The 18224-nt window shown below is 48.9% G+C and overlaps 9 protein-coding genes across 11 annotated transcripts; 4 read left to right on the forward strand and 5 right to left on the reverse strand.

The window, feature by feature from the left end:
• Nucleotides 1–2038: 2038 nt before the first annotated feature.
• Nucleotides 2039–4491, reverse strand: H257_08244 (cell division protein FtsZ). Its single transcript, XM_009834062.1, has 9 exons — nt 4368–4491; nt 4109–4310; nt 3886–4039; nt 3760–3820; nt 3599–3706; nt 3396–3544; nt 2563–2779; nt 2423–2509; nt 2039–2268 (listed from the first exon to the last, which is right to left on the reverse strand). Exons 1-9 carry the CDS (start codon nt 4458–4460, stop codon nt 2146–2148), a joined length of 1194 nt encoding a protein of 397 aa, XP_009832364.1. The 5' UTR covers nt 4461–4491; the 3' UTR covers nt 2039–2145.
• Nucleotides 4492–4602: 111 nt separating this feature from the next.
• H257_08245 (hypothetical protein) lies at nt 4603–5575 on the reverse strand. The gene is made up of 4 exons (XM_009834063.1): nt 5385–5575; nt 5295–5338; nt 5050–5232; nt 4603–5001 (listed from the first exon to the last, which is right to left on the reverse strand). Exons 1-4 carry the CDS (start codon nt 5404–5406, stop codon nt 4837–4839), a joined length of 414 nt encoding a protein of 137 aa, XP_009832365.1. The 5' UTR covers nt 5407–5575; the 3' UTR covers nt 4603–4836.
• A 125-nt stretch (nt 5576–5700) lies between these two features.
• Nucleotides 5701–6345, forward strand: H257_08246 (hypothetical protein; the record flags this gene model as incomplete). The annotated part of the gene is made up of 2 exons (XM_009834064.1): nt 5701–5982; nt 6030–6345. The coding sequence occupies 2 exons, from the start codon at nt 5701–5703 to the stop codon at nt 6258–6260; spliced, it is 513 nt and encodes a 170-aa protein (XP_009832366.1). The 3' UTR covers nt 6261–6345.
• Nucleotides 6346–6701: 356 nt separating this feature from the next.
• Nucleotides 6702–7763, reverse strand: H257_08247 (Ras-like GTP-binding protein YPT1). Its single transcript, XM_009834065.1, has 4 exons — nt 7703–7763; nt 7617–7640; nt 7410–7530; nt 6702–7358 (listed from the first exon to the last, which is right to left on the reverse strand). Exons 2-4 carry the CDS (start codon nt 7628–7630, stop codon nt 6891–6893), a joined length of 603 nt encoding a protein of 200 aa, XP_009832367.1. The 5' UTR covers nt 7631–7640; nt 7703–7763; the 3' UTR covers nt 6702–6890.
• A 766-nt stretch (nt 7764–8529) lies between these two features.
• H257_08248 (hypothetical protein) lies at nt 8530–9851 on the forward strand. The gene is made up of 3 exons (XM_009834066.1): nt 8530–9188; nt 9241–9452; nt 9506–9851. Exons 1-3 carry the CDS (start codon nt 8551–8553, stop codon nt 9646–9648), a joined length of 993 nt encoding a protein of 330 aa, XP_009832368.1. The 5' UTR covers nt 8530–8550; the 3' UTR covers nt 9649–9851.
• A 450-nt stretch (nt 9852–10301) lies between these two features.
• H257_08249 lies at nt 10302–11640 on the reverse strand. Of its 2 annotated transcripts, XM_009834067.1 has the most exons (5): nt 11356–11640; nt 11124–11309; nt 10962–11063; nt 10768–10914; nt 10302–10701 (listed from the first exon to the last, which is right to left on the reverse strand). In XM_009834067.1, the coding sequence occupies exons 1-5, from the start codon at nt 11623–11625 to the stop codon at nt 10501–10503; spliced, it is 906 nt and encodes a 301-aa protein (XP_009832369.1). In that variant the 5' UTR covers nt 11626–11640; the 3' UTR covers nt 10302–10500. The 2 variants fall into 2 exon arrangements, with proteins under 2 accessions (XP_009832369.1, XP_009832370.1); XM_009834068.1 differs by having other exon boundaries at nt 10302–10914.
• Nucleotides 11641–13595: 1955 nt separating this feature from the next.
• On the reverse strand, nt 13596–15941 carry H257_08250. Of its 2 annotated transcripts, XM_009834069.1 has the most exons (4): nt 15180–15941; nt 14415–14794; nt 14190–14369; nt 13596–14114 (listed from the first exon to the last, which is right to left on the reverse strand). In XM_009834069.1, exons 1-4 carry the CDS (start codon nt 15859–15861, stop codon nt 13914–13916), a joined length of 1443 nt encoding a protein of 480 aa, XP_009832371.1. In that variant the 5' UTR covers nt 15862–15941; the 3' UTR covers nt 13596–13913. The 2 variants fall into 2 exon arrangements, with proteins under 2 accessions (XP_009832371.1, XP_009832372.1); XM_009834070.1 differs by having other exon boundaries at nt 14190–14794.
• Nucleotides 13617–13901, forward strand: H257_08251 (hypothetical protein; the record flags this gene model as incomplete). The annotated part of the gene is made up of 1 exon (XM_009834071.1): nt 13617–13901. One exon carries the CDS (start codon nt 13617–13619, stop codon nt 13899–13901), a length of 285 nt encoding a protein of 94 aa, XP_009832373.1.
• A 136-nt stretch (nt 15942–16077) lies between the features above and the next one.
• H257_08252 (hypothetical protein) lies at nt 16078–17294 on the forward strand. The gene is made up of 4 exons (XM_009834072.1): nt 16078–16141; nt 16212–16625; nt 16676–16919; nt 16982–17294. Exons 1-4 carry the CDS (start codon nt 16104–16106, stop codon nt 17267–17269), a joined length of 984 nt encoding a protein of 327 aa, XP_009832374.1. The 5' UTR covers nt 16078–16103; the 3' UTR covers nt 17270–17294.
• Nucleotides 17295–18224: the final 930 nt, after the last annotated feature.

Below are 18224 nucleotides of genomic sequence, written 5' to 3' on the forward strand. Positions count from 1 at the left end.
TCAATTATACACCAACTCCATTATACACCAACCCGAATGTGTAACGCTAAGTATGCTGCATTCCGACAAGAGATGAATATTGACAAGAGAATTCCGCCCTCACGCGCAGCACTGCTTGTCGACGTTCGCTCGAATAACGTTATTCACTCACATTAAGGTTACCCGGAGGCAGGGATTATCAATAATATATATATATTATAAAATATTGCAATACGTACAATTAATATACTATTAATATATGAACAATCCAATACTAAGTTACTAGGTAGTACAATCCAATACTAAGTTACTAGGTAGTACTACGTAGTACAATATACTTCGAAGTAGATATTATTATCAGTCCACAATAACCCATATATTGCCTGTATTGATCAATACAAGAAATATTATCAATACCAAAGACATATTGTGAAAATACTGTGGAATCATTGCCAAATTCGTACTGGAAATACAGTGACACAAACAATTGGGACTCTTGGGGATGTAGCTGCTCAGATTGACTGTGAAGCACAGTACATAAGTAAAACGATTTAGCCTCATGTAGCATAAAACACTATTGTAAATGCCATGTAGTCTCCCGGACGGAAAGAGTACTTGGTCCTGTCGATGGCCAAGCTTTCACAATACATTGGGTACAAGTGCTTCTCACTCGATGATCACATATCCACAATAAACCGGTATAGCATTGAGTGGTGGCATTTGTATAGTGAAGCGGTTGAACTGCTTTACCACGATTGGCTAATAATTTTGAGCTCATCTGAAGTAGCCAATCAAATCGATTTAAATTCCAACGAGAAACCACGCCACAACACGAAATTTCACTCGAAAGCACAATAGCCAAACACACAAAACATCTCATTTGAAAAATTGTCAAAATTGCAAATAGAGGTGTTTTCTTACATTTTTTGTGGCAGCCAGAGTGGCCCTTAGGGTTGTTTTATCTTCTATCCGGCTTATACTTCAAGTATTTTATTTTCAATTCTGAGTGCAACTCTCTTCGACCACCAAAGTTATTGAAATACTTCGAAGTATGATTGAAAATGGTCTGTTGTGGAATACTATACGTATAGTTAGTACACATCATGTTCTGATGCTAATGCAGATTTTAAGTTTGGGGACAGTACTCCTCCGACATATTTCGCTTACCAGGTATAGACATGCTGTCTAGACCACGCCACGTAAGACATTATTGGGGATGGCGTTGGCTAATCCGTTGTTAATAATGTTTAGAATTGGCTGAGGAGTAGGCTCCCCCAATCGCTCGGAAGCCTTTTCGCCCAAACATACGGTAAGATTAGAACAGCTTTTGTAGCACCACGAAAGGTTTCCAATGTCGAAATGTGCATTTTGCTTGTCCGAGCTGACGGCCGTTGCGTCACACACTGTGAATACAAAAAGTGCATTCTGAAGGATGCACTGCCATGTGTCAACATCGTGGGCTCAGCCGCCCTTGTGGCAGCGTCATTTCGTGTAGTGTGGGCGCCTGAGCCAAGCAGGCTCAGATAACTGGAACATGAGCCTAACGTTACTAAGCTTATACTGTACGTTTGCGACTTGTATCATGGCGTACTACTAACGTTACAGTCCGACGCGAATCATCACCACCATGTTTTTCTCCATTTTTTTCCAAAGTATTGAAAATTAAATTAATCCAAAAACATGTCCAGATTTGTTTTCTATTAATAAAACCAAGCATTTCTAGCTTTGAATTGCAATAAAATTCAAAATATTGAGTGAACAGTGAAAAAAAATACGTTTTTGCACCACTACTGTACTATTAATAGGATTACTACTATTATTACTAGTACAGTACTGTAGGTACAATACACTAAGTTACAAGCAGTACAATCTTGTGCTCAATAGTTTCATCTATTTGGAGCTCTGTACTCGCAGGTTTGGAGATTCGGTATGATTCAATTGACCGAACCGCGCACCAATCTCTCCCATTGGTCACTCATACATTATTTGTCGCTGATTGGCTACAATCCATTTTCGGTTTTCGACTGGAAACGGCTCGGTTGAACGAAGCATGGAAAAATGGAAAATTAGAAGAAAATGACAATTAATACAGACTTGATTTCAATAGTTCAAGTGTTTGGAGCTCTGTACACTACAAGTACATTGTGGTGATCAATAGTTTCATAGCTATTTGGAGCTGCCAGTGACGTCCGAGATGCCCGTGGCGACCACGGACACGCGAATCTTGCCCGTCATCGCCGGGTCAAACGACGACCCAAAGATAATATTGGCCAGCGGATCCTCCACTTCCTACAAATATAAATATATGTGAATTAATTATTCATCCCCCACTCGAATAATAAACCCAATCCAATCCCCCCACTCGAATAACAAACCCAATCCAACGGATATGTCGAAATCATCAACCAATATATATATATAAATTCTCGATTCGAGGACAAACCTGCGTCACGCGCTCGGCGGCCGCGTCCACTTCAAAGAGCGTCATGTCCGGCCCGCCAGTAATATTCACGAGCATGCCTTTTGCAGCCTACAACAAGACAAATATATAATTCTATAAATATATATATATAGTCATCGTACTTTGACCGAGACGTCGCCCAGTAACGGGTTGTGCAGCGCGTCTTCCGCGGCGCGCAACGCCCGGTTGTCGCCTTCCGCTTCCCCCGAACCCATCATGGCGGGCCCCATGCGCGTCATGACGGACTGGACGTCGGCAAAGTCGAGGTTGATCAGCCCCGGCATGACCATGAGGTCCGTGATGTTCTTCACGCCTGACAGCAGCACGTCGTCGGCAATGCTAGCGCCAACACATCATCGTCACGATATTGTGCATTTCACCCAAATTTGGACTTGTGAGAAGTCCTTTCGCCAAATATACAGTAGCATTCGAGTCCAAGTTAAACTCTTACAAACTATACTTTACAAAGAATAGTATATATGCGGTTTTGCCCAATATGCGGAGGACTCAAACGTTTGGATGGGCACACATTCACCAAAACGCGATTTGATAGGCTTTGGCGGTTCATTTATCCATATTCTCTCAAGAAATTCGATTTTTCTGCTGAGGGGCTCCAGTTTCGAATCGATTTGACAATAATATCAAGAGTAATTAAACAGTGGACGACGGTGTGAAACAAAGGAGGACAATTGAAGTATGTGAGGTATTGCGTGTTTTCAACATTTCCTTCCTCCGTTGACCTTCGATATTTCATATCAAACTAAGAGGTATCGTTGTCACTTCAAGAATCAATATTTTTAGCCAATCAAATTGCACCTTTATTCTTTGTAGCCAATCAATCATACTCGTTTGGTCGACTTTTAGTTGGCAATTTTCATCAATCCCGCAAAATAGGCAAATTTGATTTACTTCAATGTACAATATCGAGGGAACGAAAGAGAGAGCTGGTTTGTACCGGAAAGCATCCATGAGCGACGTCTGGTCGGTGGACATGTTGAACAGGTTTTGGTTGGGGATAACGATCATCGTGTCCACGCTCTGTTTGAGCTCGTGCAGCCCCTGGTCGGCCAGCTTCATGCGATGGCTGCCTTCGAAGCGGAACGGCTACATGTCATACAACACTGTCAGCAACTTGCTCGAGAACGACGACCAATCGACCTTGGTGACCACGCCGACGGTCAAGATGCCCGAATCCAACGCGGCTTGCGCGATCACGGGCGCGGCCCCTGTCCCCGTGCCACCGCCCATCCCCGCCGTTACAAACATCTACCTCCCATGTATTGCATTCAGAACAAAATACAGCTTGGAACAAGTCGAACCATGTTGGCGTTGCCAATGCGCTCCATGATCTCGTCCAAGCTAGCTTCCGCCGCCAATCGACTGAAACAACATGGTGATGATTATTGTGATGCATTCTATATGACACCATCGGGGTATGAGGTTACCCTGCGTCGGGGTTGGCGCCGCAGCCGAGCCCTCCCGTGAGCTCGGACCCCATCTGGATGCGATTGTCGGTGAGAGTCGTCTTCAGGTGCTGCGCATCCGTGTTGCACACGAGGAAGTCGACGCCATGCAACCCGCGCGCAATCATGTTGTTGACTAGTGGTCGATTCATGTATCAGTCAAGGAAGTACCCATAAGATTCGTGAGGAAAGAGAAAGGGCGTACCAGCATTCCCGCCGGCACCGCCGACGCCCACGACGATGATTTTCGGCGCGAACGAGTTTACATGCGTCTCATGGAGGTGATCCAGCCATGGATGGGGTGATGTCGTTGCGGCTTCCTCCGCCTCGGGGCCAACCACGTTGGATGGAACGTACAAATTGTCATCATGCGTGACGTCGTCGTCCTTTTGGCTCTTGGAAAAGCCCTGGGAGGAGCACATGTTTTGTTACCCAAGTAGAAGAGTTGGCATGAACATGCATACCTTTTGGAGAGATGCAGCCGCAGCGTCGGCGGCTGATGTGGACAGTGCGCGGACGTGGCGCAAGCTCTGGAAGGTCACGACGCGGGCGAGCATAAGGATCAAGTTGAGGTGGTCAATAGATGCAAAAAAAGATCGCAATTTTGACCAATCAGCGCCGTCGTCTTTTTAGGCAGCATAAAAACTCGACAAACTTTTCCAAAGTCATGGACAGCTTTGATCTGTTGTCTGATGTAGAGTGGGGTGCGATGAGAAGGAAACGTGTAGCATGTTGACGAGGACCGAGAGAGTGAAGGCGCACTTGCTCGACGAATGCTGGTTTCAGTATGGAAGGGATGATGCAACATTGATTCTATAAGTGATTGGCCATCGAGCGTTGGCCGAACTACTGTAGTAGGGGAACCCTGCGAAGTATTCTCCACGATAACGTTAGGTGCCATGACTGCGCTCAGGTAAGCGGTTTGGCTGTTGGCTAGCTTTGTTGGATAGAAGGGGGTGCTTGAGTGAAGAAGGACGCGCCCGACGATGACACGGTCGAGTCTTTGCACACGACGTACTTTGCTTCGGGTTGTCGCTTGCCTTTCTCAATGCTGTCTAGAATCCATTGCGGGTGTACACAGTGCACACGTCCGCCAGCCTGCTCGATCCGTCACGATGAGGTGGAAGTAGAGGAACATGGACTTACCTTGAGCACGGCTTCTGTCTTGGAGCCACTCAAGTTCGTCGCAATTACATGTGTGACTCTGGTCTTGCGATGCATGATGCTAAAAATACCATTGTCAGCAGCAAATACACATGAGTATACTTGTTGGATCCAACTCACGAGGTTCCTGCACCATGGGCTTTGGCCATCTTGATCAAGTAGTACCTACATGAAATCACGTTTCGTCATGATCGCACTCACGTTGTGAAATTGATGATCACACATACGAGGATACATTGCCAGTTCGCCCGTTGAAATAGAAATTGCATCCCTGCGTCAACGTGAGTCCTACACCGATCTGGGACTCGTCGGTGTACCTGGAATAGTGTGGACACGCATGCATTCTCCTTATCGGCCTTGCGCTCATGGAAGGAGGACGAGGAGCGATGCTTCTCCGTACTGCGCTTCATGGCCGCGGAGGCGGCGGTCCTCTTGTCCTCCGGTAGCCGCATGGGTCGCTCATTGCGACTGGTTGGTCCGCTTGGTCCATTGATGTTGAACATTCTGCGCGCAATTTCAAATGTCGTTCAGGTCCCGCGAAAATAATTCCTCCAATCAATGATCGCTATAAGTGTGATTTCCACCAATCAAAAGGCTATATTTAGGACTCCAAATCTGTGTCCACTTTCCAACATGACATCAGCATTGACCTCGTCCCTCTTGACCGCAGGATGCAAGGACATCCCAAAGAAGACCGGCGTGATCGGAGACCTCGTGAAGGAAATTCTTGCCGTGGAAGTCCAAATGCAAGACGCTCATGTTGTGGCCAAGCAAGACCCAGACAAAGGCGAACAAGTACTCGACCTCTACGTGAGATTCCTCGAGCGTCGCGATCTGCTAATCGCCCAACTTCAAAAGGAAGGCATGGCAGTTCCATGGCAGTTGCGTGTGAAGATCGACGAATTCGAGCAAACGGTATGATGATGCACAAAGTAAGAGAGTCCAACGCAGCTTTATGATAGCTCAAAGAACGCAAGAAGCTCTCCGCCAACAAGTCGGCGCCGTTGTTTAGCACCACGGACAACGAACGTTCCCCGCAGACCACACCGACGGATTCCGTGGACAGTCCTTCATCCGTGTCGGAAACATCGTCCGTCATAGCGGGGGTCCTCCCTCTAGTTGTGTCGTTGCTTGTCGTAGGAATTGCAGTCTACTTGGCGGCGAATTATGCGCAGTTCGACTTGTTGAAGTAAATGTACCTCGTAGACTGACTGAACTCGAGGCCATGTCGTTCGATCGTACATATTCGATCGTACATACGAGTACTCCAAGCATACATAGGACACCAAGGGGCGTACAGTGCTCACAGTCATCAGTACTATATACTAGTACACGGAGTAGTAGTAGTAGTAAGTACTAGTAGTACACGGATATACTAGTACACGGAGTAGTAGTAGTAGTAAGTACTAGTAGTACACGGATATACTAGTACACGGAGTAGTAGTAGTAGTAAGTACTAGTAGTAAGTACTAGTAGTACACGGCAAGTACTAACCACGACGATGGATCTATCACTTGCACATCAGTCAGTGCATATTCGAATTTTTCTTGCATCGATTGTCCAATCTTTGTCGATCGGATCCATGTGTCGCACGTCGAATGTGGTCTGCTGCTACGCTAGTTACACCAGGAAAGTGATGTATGCTTGAGGCATGGGTGGGCCCCTAAAGCAACGGTATCACGTGGCATTGTATAGTATTACGCCAAGGAAAATTACATGCAAAAACTATTGAAAGATATAAAAATAGTCCCCAATTGCTACATCAGCTAGATTCGTCGTTCGGGGAAAGCCTTCAGATCCTGGATGGAACCATCTTTGTTCGTTTAGCAGCAGCCGCCCGACTTGGAGCCAACGTCCTTGCCAGGCCCCAACGAGATGGCAGGCTTTGACACCACGGGGGCGTTCGCCATGCGCTTCTTGATCTGCGCGGCCATCATCATGAACGCCTTCTCGACGTTGGCGGCGTTCTTCGCCGACGTTTCCAAGAACTCAATACCCAGGCTTTCGGCAAATTCCTTGGCCGCGTCCGTGCTCACGACACGCTTGGCCGTCAAATCACTCTTGTTACCGACCAGCAATTTGTTGACGTTCTCGCACGCATAACGGTCGATTTCGTGCAACCATTGCTTCACGTTGTTGAAAGACTCTTGGTCCGTCACGTCGTACACGACAATGATACCATGGGCACCCCGGTAGTAACTGCTCGTGATGGTGCGGAAGCGTTCTTGGCCTGCGGTGTCCCAGATTTGCAACTTGATCGTCTTGCCGTCCAACTCGATCGTGCGGATTTTCTATGGAACATGCGAGGTCAAAACCCATTACATCATGCTCGACACACGTACGAAGTCGACGCCAATGGTGGAAATGTACGATTCTGTGTAGGTATCGTCGGCAAATCGAAGCAACAAGCACGACTTCCCGACGCCGGAGTCTCCGATGAGGAGCAATTTAAACAAGTAGTCGCTACAACGCCACCGTTAGAATGTCCATGCATTGTACGACAGCGTGTCCCCGCCAAGTTGACGGGGGAGGTGGATTCATTCACTTACTATTCGGGGTTCATCTTGATTGACCTACACAGATACGTATGAGTTCACCGCCGCTTCCGCTATCCATCGATTCACATGCTTCTTACCTCGAGTTCAGTCAGTCAAAAGTTGTTCTGAGGTTGGAGCCTCCGGTTCTGAAGAAAAACGGTTGCGCGTTGCAAACAAAGCATACAAATATCAAGTAAAACCTATTTATAAATTAAAATAATTTGCCCCACCCCTTCCGCCTGCCTTCTCTTCTTCGGAATCTGTTTGAAACACGTTCATTTGATATTTGTATACTGCATGTTCGAATTGTTTAAAACCTCTGCTTAACGAGCGCTGATTGGTCCATAGAAAATTCGTCGACCATACAAACCCCAGCACAATCAAAATGAGAGATCATTGCTGGCGATTTCTTATTGGCTATAATCGCGCAGAGAACCGACCAGCCTTACCGAATCTTCGAGAAATACAACCACATCAGACGACAATGATGTAATTTGACATGGGCTGCAAGCAGTGTAGATGTGCTCAAGGTCACACGCCACCTTAATCAAATTTACATTGGCCTTCAGCTCTACGGTGGTGGAAAATGCTTGGCGTAAGTAGTTAGTTACAGTACATGTAGCAAAATACCTAGGAGATCTTTGTGAAAGTGTTAGGATTTGTTTGTCGAGGGGGCATTTGGCTCACTTCTACATGGAGCTGTGCTGGGGACCGCGTGTATCCAAGCACATGTAAGCTTACCTAACTATCTATGATGCACTTCTGCAGCGAGCACTTACTCGGTATAGAGCATGTTTCGTTGGCAAGGCATAAAAAGATAGGATCTCGCTCCAACGATCTTGCAATACCGGTAGTTATCCGGTCGTTGTACCATTCCGGATAATAGAACGTTTATCCGTACTTACGTTTTAATTCCGTCAGCTTTGGAGAATTTGACGACATCAACATGATGGACACGCAGCATCAGCAGCAGGCTTCGACGGTGCAACCAGCCCATCGAGTGGAGACGGAGCATACCGACATGATCTACGACATGAAGATAGACTACCACAGCCACCGTATCGCAACGTGCTCGTCAGACCGCACGGTGCGCATCTACGAGGCTAAGCAAAATACCACAACCCCAAACGCCCTCGTCGCCGTTTTGGACGTACCATGCGACGGTCCCGTGTGGCGGGTAGCGTGGTCACACCCCAAGTTCAATGTCCTGGCGGCCTCGACGCAGTGCGGGAAGGTCGCGTTTTATCGCAATAAAGCGCCGACCGGGGCCCCGGAGGCATGGGGTCTCTTGGACGTGCATCAAACCCGTCCGTCGAGCATCAACGCCATCGATTTCGCACCACACGAGTACGGCCTCGTCCTCGCCGCCGCTTCTGCTGATGGCACGGTGTCCTTGATCACGATGACGCAGGCTGGATGGGTGACCACGTCGTCGTTCCAGGACAACAGCGTCGGGTGCACGAGTGTGAGTTGGGCCCCGTTCAATTCCCTCGGCGGACAAGGCGTCCGTCGTGTCGTTGTCGGCGGGTGCGACTCGATCGTCAAGATTTGGTCCCTCCTTGATGGCGCCTCAGCATGGCAGACGTAATCCATGCTCCTGCTCATCTCCTTTCTTGACTCGTGGTTGCCCTTCTAGCACGGAGTCCCTTCCGACAGGGCATTCGGACTGGGTGCGAGACGTCGCATGGGCTCCCAACGCCGGCATGCCATGCAACACGATCGCCAGTGGCGGCGACGACCGCCGCGTGCTGATTTGGTCGCAGGTCGAGGCTGGTGGCCCGTGGACGGTGGAGCAGCTCGGGGCGTCGTTTCGTGCCCCGGTGTACCGGTTGGCGTGGTCGGTGGCAGGTATGACGTGGCATCATCATAGCAAAGATGACGACATTGGTGGTGGGGGATAGGGCAAGTGTTGAGCGTGTCGGCGGGCGAAGACAGCGTGACGCTGTGGAAGCAAAAGCAGCAGTCGTCCAATCAAACGTGGCGGTGGACGCTCGTGACATCGATGGCCGACTCAGGCGCCGTGCCCGCCCCGCCCACGCTGTAGTGTCCTGTACTACATGTAGCATTGGTGCCATAGATTGTCACACACCCTTCCAGACACAAACACATGGGCAATGTCCACAGCCCTTGTTGCAACTACCGACAATGCGTGGCACGTAGAAGTAGTACTACTTGAAGGATTGAAAACACAAGGGTCAAATGAATGTTTCTATATTGGTAAGGCGAGGGCGGTGTCCTGAAGGCATCGTTGGGCCATCGATCGATACATGATGATTAAGCGCCCGCTGCAATCCCATTTACAGCTCGGACTACTGTACTACAAGCATGAGTCCACAGCTTCGGCTACCACTACCACTTTCCCCACGCCTACTACTGTAAACCCGGCTATCACCACCACTTCCCCCTAGATGACAACAGTAGCTCCGGCTACCACCACTTACCCCAGTTAGCATCACTCTTGAGCAGCGAGCGCGGAATTGCTATAGAGGGCGCGTTGGACCAAAATACTAGAATACTAGTATTACAGTTGTAATAGTTGATTCACGCTGTAGTCGTCAACTATCGACCAAGACGGTTGATGCCAGTGATGTGGTTTCCCACGTGGTGCTGTGAATAAACACTGATGTGCGAAGACTTCAAGACAATACACGATTTCCAGCGACATAACTGCAAAATGGTGTAGTAGTAATGAAGCCACCGTGATTTACATGTAAGCACTGTGTACGATTGCAGGCTTGTTCGCACGGTCGTTCCAAAGTGAACAACCGATTCCTCTTGGAGTTTTCATTCGAGTATGTATATGTTTGCGAAGAAGGACACTCCATGTACATACACACATGAACGGTTGCGTGCAAAATGTTTGCAAACAGGTCCTACAACGCGGCCACGTCACGGCTCATTTCTGCGGCACGCCACCTTGGATAGTGATGCGATGCATGACGCGACGGCTCGCGACGTTGTCGTTGATCGCTACATGTTGTAGCCGGCGGTTGTCCCAAAAGGCCACCGACCCCGGACTCCATCGGAACCGACACTGGTGTTCTGGACGGAACGCTTTCCCATACAGCATGTTCAATATCGGAGCGCTTTCATCCACCTAAACTCTCAAGGTGAAATATCCAACTTCATCTTGTAACGAAGGTAGCATGTGGACGATACGCACAGTCATGTGCTCAAAGCATTGGGTGAACATGGGATTCACAAACAACACGCGCTTGCCCGTTTCGGGGTGGATGGTCACCACTGGATGGACTACCGAGTTGTCGTGGCCTTTCTGGTACGTCATGGCTGCTGTGCCGTTAAAGTTGGCCTGACACTGTGTCAAAATTGGAGTCGCACCAAATCGAACCTACCTACCTGACGCTGTGCCGAGGCCGAAAATGCGTGGCTAGATGTGTGCACCGCGTGGAGATTGGATGCCATGGATTGAAGCCCCGAAGAGAGACTGTTGTAGGCGGCCTACATGCAGTTGAAGAGGGTGTCGTTGCCGTATTCTGGCAATTCGTGAGCCACGAGCACCTGAAAAGAGCTAAGCCCGCAGACTTCTGGGATTTCCAATCGATTTACCGAGCCCAGAGGCGGGGCGTGCATGAAGCTGTGGTCTGAGTGCCATTCCTCGCCAAATCGCGTCGGTGTCCCTGGCTCCTTGACAATCTGAAGGATGTCAGGGTGGCCTGCCATGCCTTGCACGATGGGATGGCGTTGCTACACATGTTCTTGGTGAAAGGTTAGACAAAGATCGTCGTCTTACGATGGAGCCAAAGAGGCGAGAAAATGCCAAATGCGCGTGGGGAGTTAGTCCATGCTGTCCGCGGAAGAACAACACGCCGTACTGCAGGAACGCCGCATGGATTTCGTCAACCACAGGAGGCGGCACAGGCTTGGTCAGGTCGACGCCTTCGACTTCTGCGCCGAGGGTGCCCGTGACAGGAAGTACTTGAATGAACTTAAACGATAGCACGTCGTCATGACGATGTTGGGCCAACGTGAACTTGGTGCGGCGGGACAAGACGCGCTTCATGGTGTCAACTTCGTCGATCAAAGAATGAATGATCGTTTCCACGGAAAGGCCACCGCCGGCTCTGATTGGCTGGTTAAACGATGCCATGCTTGGGGTTTTCTTATTAACTGACATTTAACGTACGATTTGACCTAGGACATTTCATGAGCGTGATATTATGAAGCCTGTGAGACTACAAGGTGGCAATCACTTGAACACTGGCTGGCTTATCGACGCAAACAAATACTGCAGATTGGATAACCTTACTTGTTGTAGCTAGCTGTGCATTGGGGCTTCGTTTGCAAAGTTCACTAACGTTAACGTTACGTAGTACTACAGTGCTGGCCAGTATCTGGGATTAATTTTGTCCAATAAAACGTAGAGACATGCGGAATATCCACCCCACACCATGATGCCACCACCACCATTGGGATACGACTCGTACATGATACCAGACGTACTTACGGATGCTAGTACGTCTGGCATGATGTATGAGTTGAAACCAAGTCGTATTCGACGCGTCCCAATGGTGGTGGTGGCATCATGGTGTGGGGTGGTTTTTGCATCCTCGGCAAACTCGATCTGGCCTTTGTCTAGGTTTGCCAAAAGTCTGATGATTACGTCGTAACACTGTCCAATCATCTGCTTCCTTTTGGGCACTAGAATAACCGTTCGAACGTGTAAATTACGCAAGATGGGGCCGCCATTCACCGTTCCAAAACTTTGTTGGCATTTTTGGACGAGCAAAACATCAACTTATTTGAGCACTCTGTGCTGTTCCCAGACCTCAACGCGATCGAAAACGTCTGGGGCATGATGGTGCAGTATGTGAATGTGAGTGGGAAGCAGAACGGCAGTGTGTGTGACCTTGGACTAGCAATTCAGCGCGACTGGTCCTCCATCGATCAAGACTACCTTGCCAAGCTCATTGCATCGATGCCACGTCGTTGTAGATTAGTTCAGAGGCAAAGGGGTCCAACACAAAGTACTAGCAAGTGTTTTGAGTGTACTTAACATCGTACTGCACCTTGAAACCTGTGATTTCTGAAGTGGTTGGGATCCTATTGACCACCCCTCAAAATGGTTTTTGGACAAATATAAAGTTTTTATCGGATCAAGCTGTTGTAACGGACCCAATAAACAACCAATTAAAACAGAGAGAATGGTATATTCCTCATGTCTCTACGTTTTATTGGACAAAATTAATCCCAGATAAACTTATCCATTGCGTCGATTAAATGTATTATATACAAATTAAGTGATATTATTTTAAATATTAGGATTTGAAAAATGTCAATGCCATCATCGTCGAAAACGTCTTGCACATCAAGACCCTTCAGCTGCGTATGAAACTCACTGTCAATGTGGACCTTGATGCGTGACGACACGTTGGAACATGGGCTGAGCTTGTCGTTGAGATTGACGGCGGCACGTTTCCAAATAAGGCGCACGGTGGTTCGTTCATGACGGTGCTTCTTGCCACGCCGAAGTTGGCCGCCACGGCAGCAAATGCACCATGCGGGGAGTGTTGATTGGTCATTGCCCAGAGTAAGAAGGTGCTGCAAGACAGCAGTCCGGTCCGAGTTGGACAAATTCTTGGCGTGTGGGCTGACATTCTTAGATACTTGTTCGGATAAACGAAGTATTATCCGGGAATCTGTTATCCGGATACGCTTGCGCCGAATATCATATAGGATAAACTATGGCATCTGTATTTACTGAATTTCTCTCTTTGATTGGTTCATTTTTGGCTCGAAGCATCTTGATTGGTATATCTTGATTGGTATACTCTGAAACCTCCTCTTCACATACATATCGTTCGTTTTAGATAATTCGATGTTCATTTTTCAAAATATCTGATTGTAGCGAACATTTCAGGACAGAGGTAGTAGTATTTACAGTGAAGAAATTTTGCCAAAGCTATAGGCTTAACTACTCCGGATAATGATATCCGGAAAATCGCCCATTTTTGGAAACTCACATGTCAGAAACTGGAACCGTCGAGCAACAACATGGCATACTCGAAGGACGAGTTTGAGGCCGTGGTGGCAAGCCATTTGAGCGGATGGACCCCTGCGACTACCCCTTCCAACGCCGACAAGCTCAAGCTGTATGCGCTCTTCAAGCAAGCTACAAAGGGAGACAACACGACGTCTCGTCCAGGGGTATTCGACGTGGCTGGTCGTGCCAAGTGGGATGCGTGGGCGGCCAAGAAGGGGTCGACCAAGCAATCGGCGCAGGATGCATACGTTGCCGAGCTCACGCGACAAAAGACAGTGTACAAAAGCAAGCTGTAATGCTATCGATTATTACAGTTCGTCTCGAGATTGCTCCTCCTTCTTGCTCTGGAGGGACCGAAGGACGTGTTCGTAGGCCAAATTGAACCGAACGCGGCACGATTTGCACGGAAAGTCTTTGGTGTACAGTGGTTTGTACCAGTAATTCACCGCCACATTGCGGGCTTCATGGGTCGCGGGGGTCGAAATCACCTCGTGCCACCAAAACGACGGCTAAGATACCGCCAAATGTTGTTGGTCAAGATCGTCGTCACGCATCCTCATCACGACAAGCATACTAGTATGTACCACAAAAAGGGTGTCGCCTTCGTTCACGGTACATCGCAATGCGTTGGCTTGGGCAAAACGAGGGTATCTCGTCACGTCGGCCGGGTCGTTGATATCCACGGGGCTGTTGACCATCGATGTGGATTCCATGAGTTTACGCCTGTAAAACCCATCACCAGACGCGTCCATTTCGTATTGCGCCTACACCACCCGTTCGTGTACCCACCCTTTTTTGTCCCCTCGTACCTCGCGAATGTGCCCTTCGTACAGCCGCGTGTTGTCCGATGGGTCGTACAGGACAAACTGCTTTTGGCCTGAAACCATTGTCATCAAGTTTTCGTACGCGTCAAAGTGGAGTTTGCCCACACTTTTGCCGTCGCCAAACCACAAGTTTGCCACGTCCAGCTGCAGAAACGATGACGTGGCCCACGGGAATTGAGGCGCGTTCGTTAGCAACTCGGGAACGTACGTAGCCATGGACAAATACTCCAAATAATATGACGTGGTCGACGGCAAAGCCGTCGTTAAACGATTCACAAACGACGAAAACGCCATGTTCGCGGCAGCCGGACGTACCAACACTCTGTCTGGGGACTCCAAATTCTTGAGCACAAAGTCTGGAATGGCTACATTTATATAACGTCAACAACAGTAGATTCATTATATGTGTAGCCCATCCACCCTCCAAATCACATGTGACAAGGTATTGATTGTTGTGTGTTTATTCTCTAAACTGGAGCGACATGGAGAATGAATCGAACACGCAACCAAGAATCGGCAAGAGAATTTAGCCAATCAGATTGCAGGAAACCGTCATCAACGTAAAATTAGTGTGAGACTTCAATTAGTGTGATACCAATCATCAAAGGACACCTTTTTACATACAAAATTCAGTTAAAAGGACAATATCAATATGTACTGGTTGGTATATATATATGTTTAGCACGAACACTCTAAAGGAAGCATAGCTTATGTCGAAAACAATTCAAGAAATATGCATCGAGAACGTACTGTCATTCGCGCCTTCCCACCACGCCAGCGGCTCGCAGCCTTCAAAGTCGCCAGTGGGGGATACCTTGACATGAACTTGGCGGCTGCCAATGCGTTCGAGAAGCGACTGGGTGGACCACTCCGTGGCGTTAACTAGCTCTGGCGCGGCCCGCTGGATGATCAACGGCTCATTGCGCAGAATGAACTGCTCGAAGAGTTCAGGAGTCATGTCGTGGGCAGCAACAGTCTTGCAGGACGACGTCGTCGCGGGGACGGTGAACAATTGAGACTCCAACGCGCGGGCGATGGACGCGAGGGGATTGATCTGCCCGTCAGGGAGGCGGTGCGTATGCGCTCGTTGGTTCACAAATGCCACGAGGTCTACTGCAGACACTGGACCAGTGTACGTTTCGGCCGAAGGCAAGCCACGAAGCAAGCAGGACTTGGCGGCATGTGCATCGTGCCGCGGGTAGTACAGAATGGCAGTCGACTGTCGCAGCAAGTCGACATCTTGCTGGAAACACACGGCAGACTCGTCGTGAAACGCCGCCTTCGCGGCCAGGAATTCCGACATGAGCGGACCGGGACTGCCACGGTACACGAAGGTATGGCAACTGGCATTCAGCGCTAGCGACAGGGATGCGCTAGCTGGCTCAAGGACAATGCTTAGGACAACGGCGAGTACGGCAAGGACTACTAGCATGTTGATGCTCGTGTGATGATGACGATGACACGAGACAGGAATCCTTCAAGTGAAGTGTGAGAAAACTTGATTGTCAAAACAGTGGAAAATATTTTCTCCAGAGGATATCAGAATTACCCGATATATGGAAAAATGTCAGAAATTATTGACAGAATATTGTTATGCTATATCCGGAAATTTCGGCGTGGATTTGATAATATATTGAAAAAATCCCAACGCAGTGGCGGGAATTGAAAGGTGCCATGAATACGTCCAAGCACCTCCCGTGGGTCGAGAAGTAGTACGTCCACCACCACTATGGCTATTGAGTAGCATCAGGATCTCCTGACGTATGAGTGCCTATCCCGTAGTCGACCGAAGACTGTGGACGACATCTCGCATCAGGACGAAGTCGTGAACGCGCTGCGCACGTCGATTGCCAACGGTCAGCTTCCGCACTTGCTCTTCTACGGTCCGCCCGGGACAGGCAAGACATCTACGATCATTGCCGTGGCACGTGAGTTGTTTGGTCCCAAGTTCCGCGAGAACGGTCGCTTCCTGGAGCTGAATGCGTCAGACGACCGCGGCATTTCGATCATTCGGGAAAAGGTCAAGTCGTTCGCCCAAGGCGCGATCTCTGGGTCGTCCACCATGCCCCCGTTCAAGATCATCGTGCTGGACGAAGCCGATTCCATGACGAACGACGCGCAGTCGGCGCTCCGTCGCATGATGGAAAACTACTCCAAGGTGACGCGGTTCTGCCTCATTTGTAACTACGTCAGTCGGTACGAACGCTCTCATATGATCGTAGCTCACACATGATCTTCACCCGTAGCATCATTGAGCCCGTGGCGTCGCGATGTGCCAAGTTCCGCTTCCAGCCGCTCGAGAAGGTATCCATGACGGCGCGCATCGAACACGTATGTCGAGAAGAGAAGATTTCCATCACCCCCGCCGCCACGACGGTGCTGCTCGACGTGTCTGGCGGGGACATGCGCAAAGCCATCAATTTCCTCCAGAGCGCCAACCAATTGAGCGGCGAAGACATCTCGGAAGACGCCATCTTGGCCATTGCCGGGGTTGGTTGTTCATGTATCCTCGGATATACTCATTACGTTGATGTTTGGTTTGGTGTATATAGGTGGCCCCCACAGAACTGTTTGACCTCATGTGGCAACACGTGGCCAAAAACTCGTTCGACCGACTCAAAAACGAAGTGGACGACATCATCTACAGCGGGTACCCCGTGCTCACGATCCTCCACCAACTGACCGACCAAGTCGTCCGCCACCCGTCCATGGACATGTTCAAAAAAGCCAACGTATGCCTGCGTATTGCCGAAGCCGACAAGAAACTCGGAGATGGTGCCAGCGAGTACATGCAGCTCCTGGACGTGGCCGCGTTCCTTATGCGGACGTATCACGAGTAATCACAAATAGCACACACAATGCTCATGTCTGTGACTCACATTTCAATATCCACCAAGAATGCATGCGTGGCAGTAGTGTTACGAGGCTTACAAAGGTCCTCCTTCCTTGGTTGTTGTGACGCCAGTAGGGTATCCAACACTTGATTAGAGTGATCCTTCTTTTATAGTTATTAATACTATTAGGTATATTCTTATACTATTACGTATTAGTATAAGAATATACCCCAAGATGGGGATAACGTTACTGTACCACGTTTACACGTCGACTGACTTATGACTATTTTATCACGCTGTAAACGACGGGATGATGTCGGTTTCACATATGAAACTGCCGTATTGAGGATAACGACATAATTCATGACGCCGTGAAGAGGGAGACGTGTGCCATGTGCAGCAAATGGAACTTCATTCTACACTCTACTTCTGTACTACTCCAGAGTACATGGTTTCGAGAAGACAAACACATTCCGGTGTAGAACGACCCACCCTGCCTATTTTGCAACTGAAACCGCCATTGTGGGCGACCATACTGTAGTTGAAGCGTTTCATGTGACCGTTCGACCATCCTAACGAAATCGCCAATTCATTGACGTTGAGTTTCACATGCGAATACTGCCACATCCTGTCAGCAGTTCAGACAAGAAGTCTCCTGCGCTGCTTCGACCTGCATTTGGCTGCCTCTACATTGTCCTCTCGGTCTTGTGTTCTTGTGGGTACCTCGCGCTTTTGCACCCGTCCTTATCAAACGATGTTTGGTGGCACAACTACACGACATCGGTAGACCAGGCTCTCGCCATTGACATGTTCAACACTCTTCTCGCGACACAAACCAGCGGGCCAGTGGATCTCTTGGCGCCACGTGCAACCGTGGACAAACTGTATTCCACATCTTCGATGTCCACCTTCACGTCGTTGCAGTCCACACGCGGTCGTCGGCTGGTTACCACAGAGCTGA

The sequence above is a fragment of the Aphanomyces astaci genome, assembly GCF_000520075.1.
Source record: "Aphanomyces astaci strain APO3 unplaced genomic scaffold supercont1.18, whole genome shotgun sequence".
In the NCBI taxonomy this organism is placed as follows: domain Eukaryota; phylum Oomycota; class Saprolegniomycetes; order Saprolegniales; family Verrucalvaceae; genus Aphanomyces; species Aphanomyces astaci.

What these genes read in the sequence shown, in the direction of transcription:
- H257_08245 (XM_009834063.1), bottom strand. Translation starts at nt 5,406, where the DNA reads ATGCGTGTCCACACTATTCCAG. An exon ending in CGAACTGGCAATGTATCCTC is followed by an intron (nt 5,233 to 5,294) that starts GTATGTGTGATC and finishes GATTTCATGTAG; the next exon opens with GTACTACTTGATCAAGATGG. An exon ending in AGACAGAAGCCGTGCTCAAG is followed by an intron (nt 5,002 to 5,049) that starts GTAAGTCCATGT and finishes CGGATCGAGCAG; the next exon opens with GCTGGCGGACGTGTGCACTG.
- H257_08248 (XM_009834066.1), top strand. Translation starts at nt 8,551, where the DNA reads ATGATGGACACGCAGCATCAGCAGCAGGCTTCGACGGTGCAACCAGCC. An exon ending in GGCGCCTCAGCATGGCAGAC is followed by an intron (nt 9,189 to 9,240) that starts GTAATCCATGCT and finishes TTGCCCTTCTAG; the next exon opens with CACGGAGTCCCTTCCGACAG. An exon ending in GTTGGCGTGGTCGGTGGCAG is followed by an intron (nt 9,453 to 9,505) that starts GTATGACGTGGC and finishes GGTGGGGGATAG; the next exon opens with GGCAAGTGTTGAGCGTGTCG.
- H257_08244 (XM_009834062.1), bottom strand. Translation starts at nt 4,460, where the DNA reads ATGCTCGCCCGCGTCGTGACCTTCCAGAGCTTGCGCCACGTCCGCGCA. An exon ending in TGGGCGACGTCTCGGTCAAA is followed by an intron (nt 2,510 to 2,562) that starts GTACGATGACTA and finishes GTCTTGTTGTAG; the next exon opens with GCTGCAAAAGGCATGCTCGT. An exon ending in CCGCCGAGCGCGTGACGCAG is followed by an intron (nt 2,269 to 2,422) that starts GTTTGTCCTCGA and finishes TTATATTTGTAG; the next exon opens with GAAGTGGAGGATCCGCTGGC.
- H257_08247 (XM_009834065.1), bottom strand. An exon ending in CCACCATTGGCGTCGACTTC is followed by an intron (nt 7,359 to 7,409) that starts GTACGTGTGTCG and finishes CATGTTCCATAG; the next exon opens with AAAATCCGCACGATCGAGTT.
- H257_08250 (XM_009834069.1), bottom strand. Translation starts at nt 15,861, where the DNA reads ATGCTAGTAGTCCTTGCCGTACTCGCCGTTGTCCTAAGCATTGTCCTT. An exon ending in GTGGGAAGGCGCGAATGACA is followed by an intron (nt 14,795 to 15,179) that starts GTACGTTCTCGA and finishes ATATAAATGTAG; the next exon opens with CCATTCCAGACTTTGTGCTC. An exon ending in AAGGCGACACCCTTTTTGTG is followed by an intron (nt 14,115 to 14,189) that starts GTACATACTAGT and finishes GCGGTATCTTAG; the next exon opens with CCGTCGTTTTGGTGGCACGA.
- H257_08249 (XM_009834067.1), bottom strand. Translation starts at nt 11,625, where the DNA reads ATGAAGCGCGTCTTGTCCCGCCGCACCAAGTTCACGTTGGCCCAACAT. An exon ending in CGGCCTCGGCACAGCGTCAG is followed by an intron (nt 10,915 to 10,961) that starts GTAGGTAGGTTC and finishes ACACAGTGTCAG; the next exon opens with GCCAACTTTAACGGCACAGC. An exon ending in AATGCTTTGAGCACATGACT is followed by an intron (nt 10,702 to 10,767) that starts GTGCGTATCGTC and finishes TTGAGAGTTTAG; the next exon opens with GTGGATGAAAGCGCTCCGAT.
- H257_08252 (XM_009834072.1), top strand. Translation starts at nt 16,104, where the DNA reads ATGAATACGTCCAAGCACCTCCCGTGGGTCGAGAAGTA. An exon ending in ATTTGTAACTACGTCAGTCG is followed by an intron (nt 16,626 to 16,675) that starts GTACGAACGCTC and finishes CTTCACCCGTAG; the next exon opens with CATCATTGAGCCCGTGGCGT. An exon ending in CCATCTTGGCCATTGCCGGG is followed by an intron (nt 16,920 to 16,981) that starts GTTGGTTGTTCA and finishes TGGTGTATATAG; the next exon opens with GTGGCCCCCACAGAACTGTT.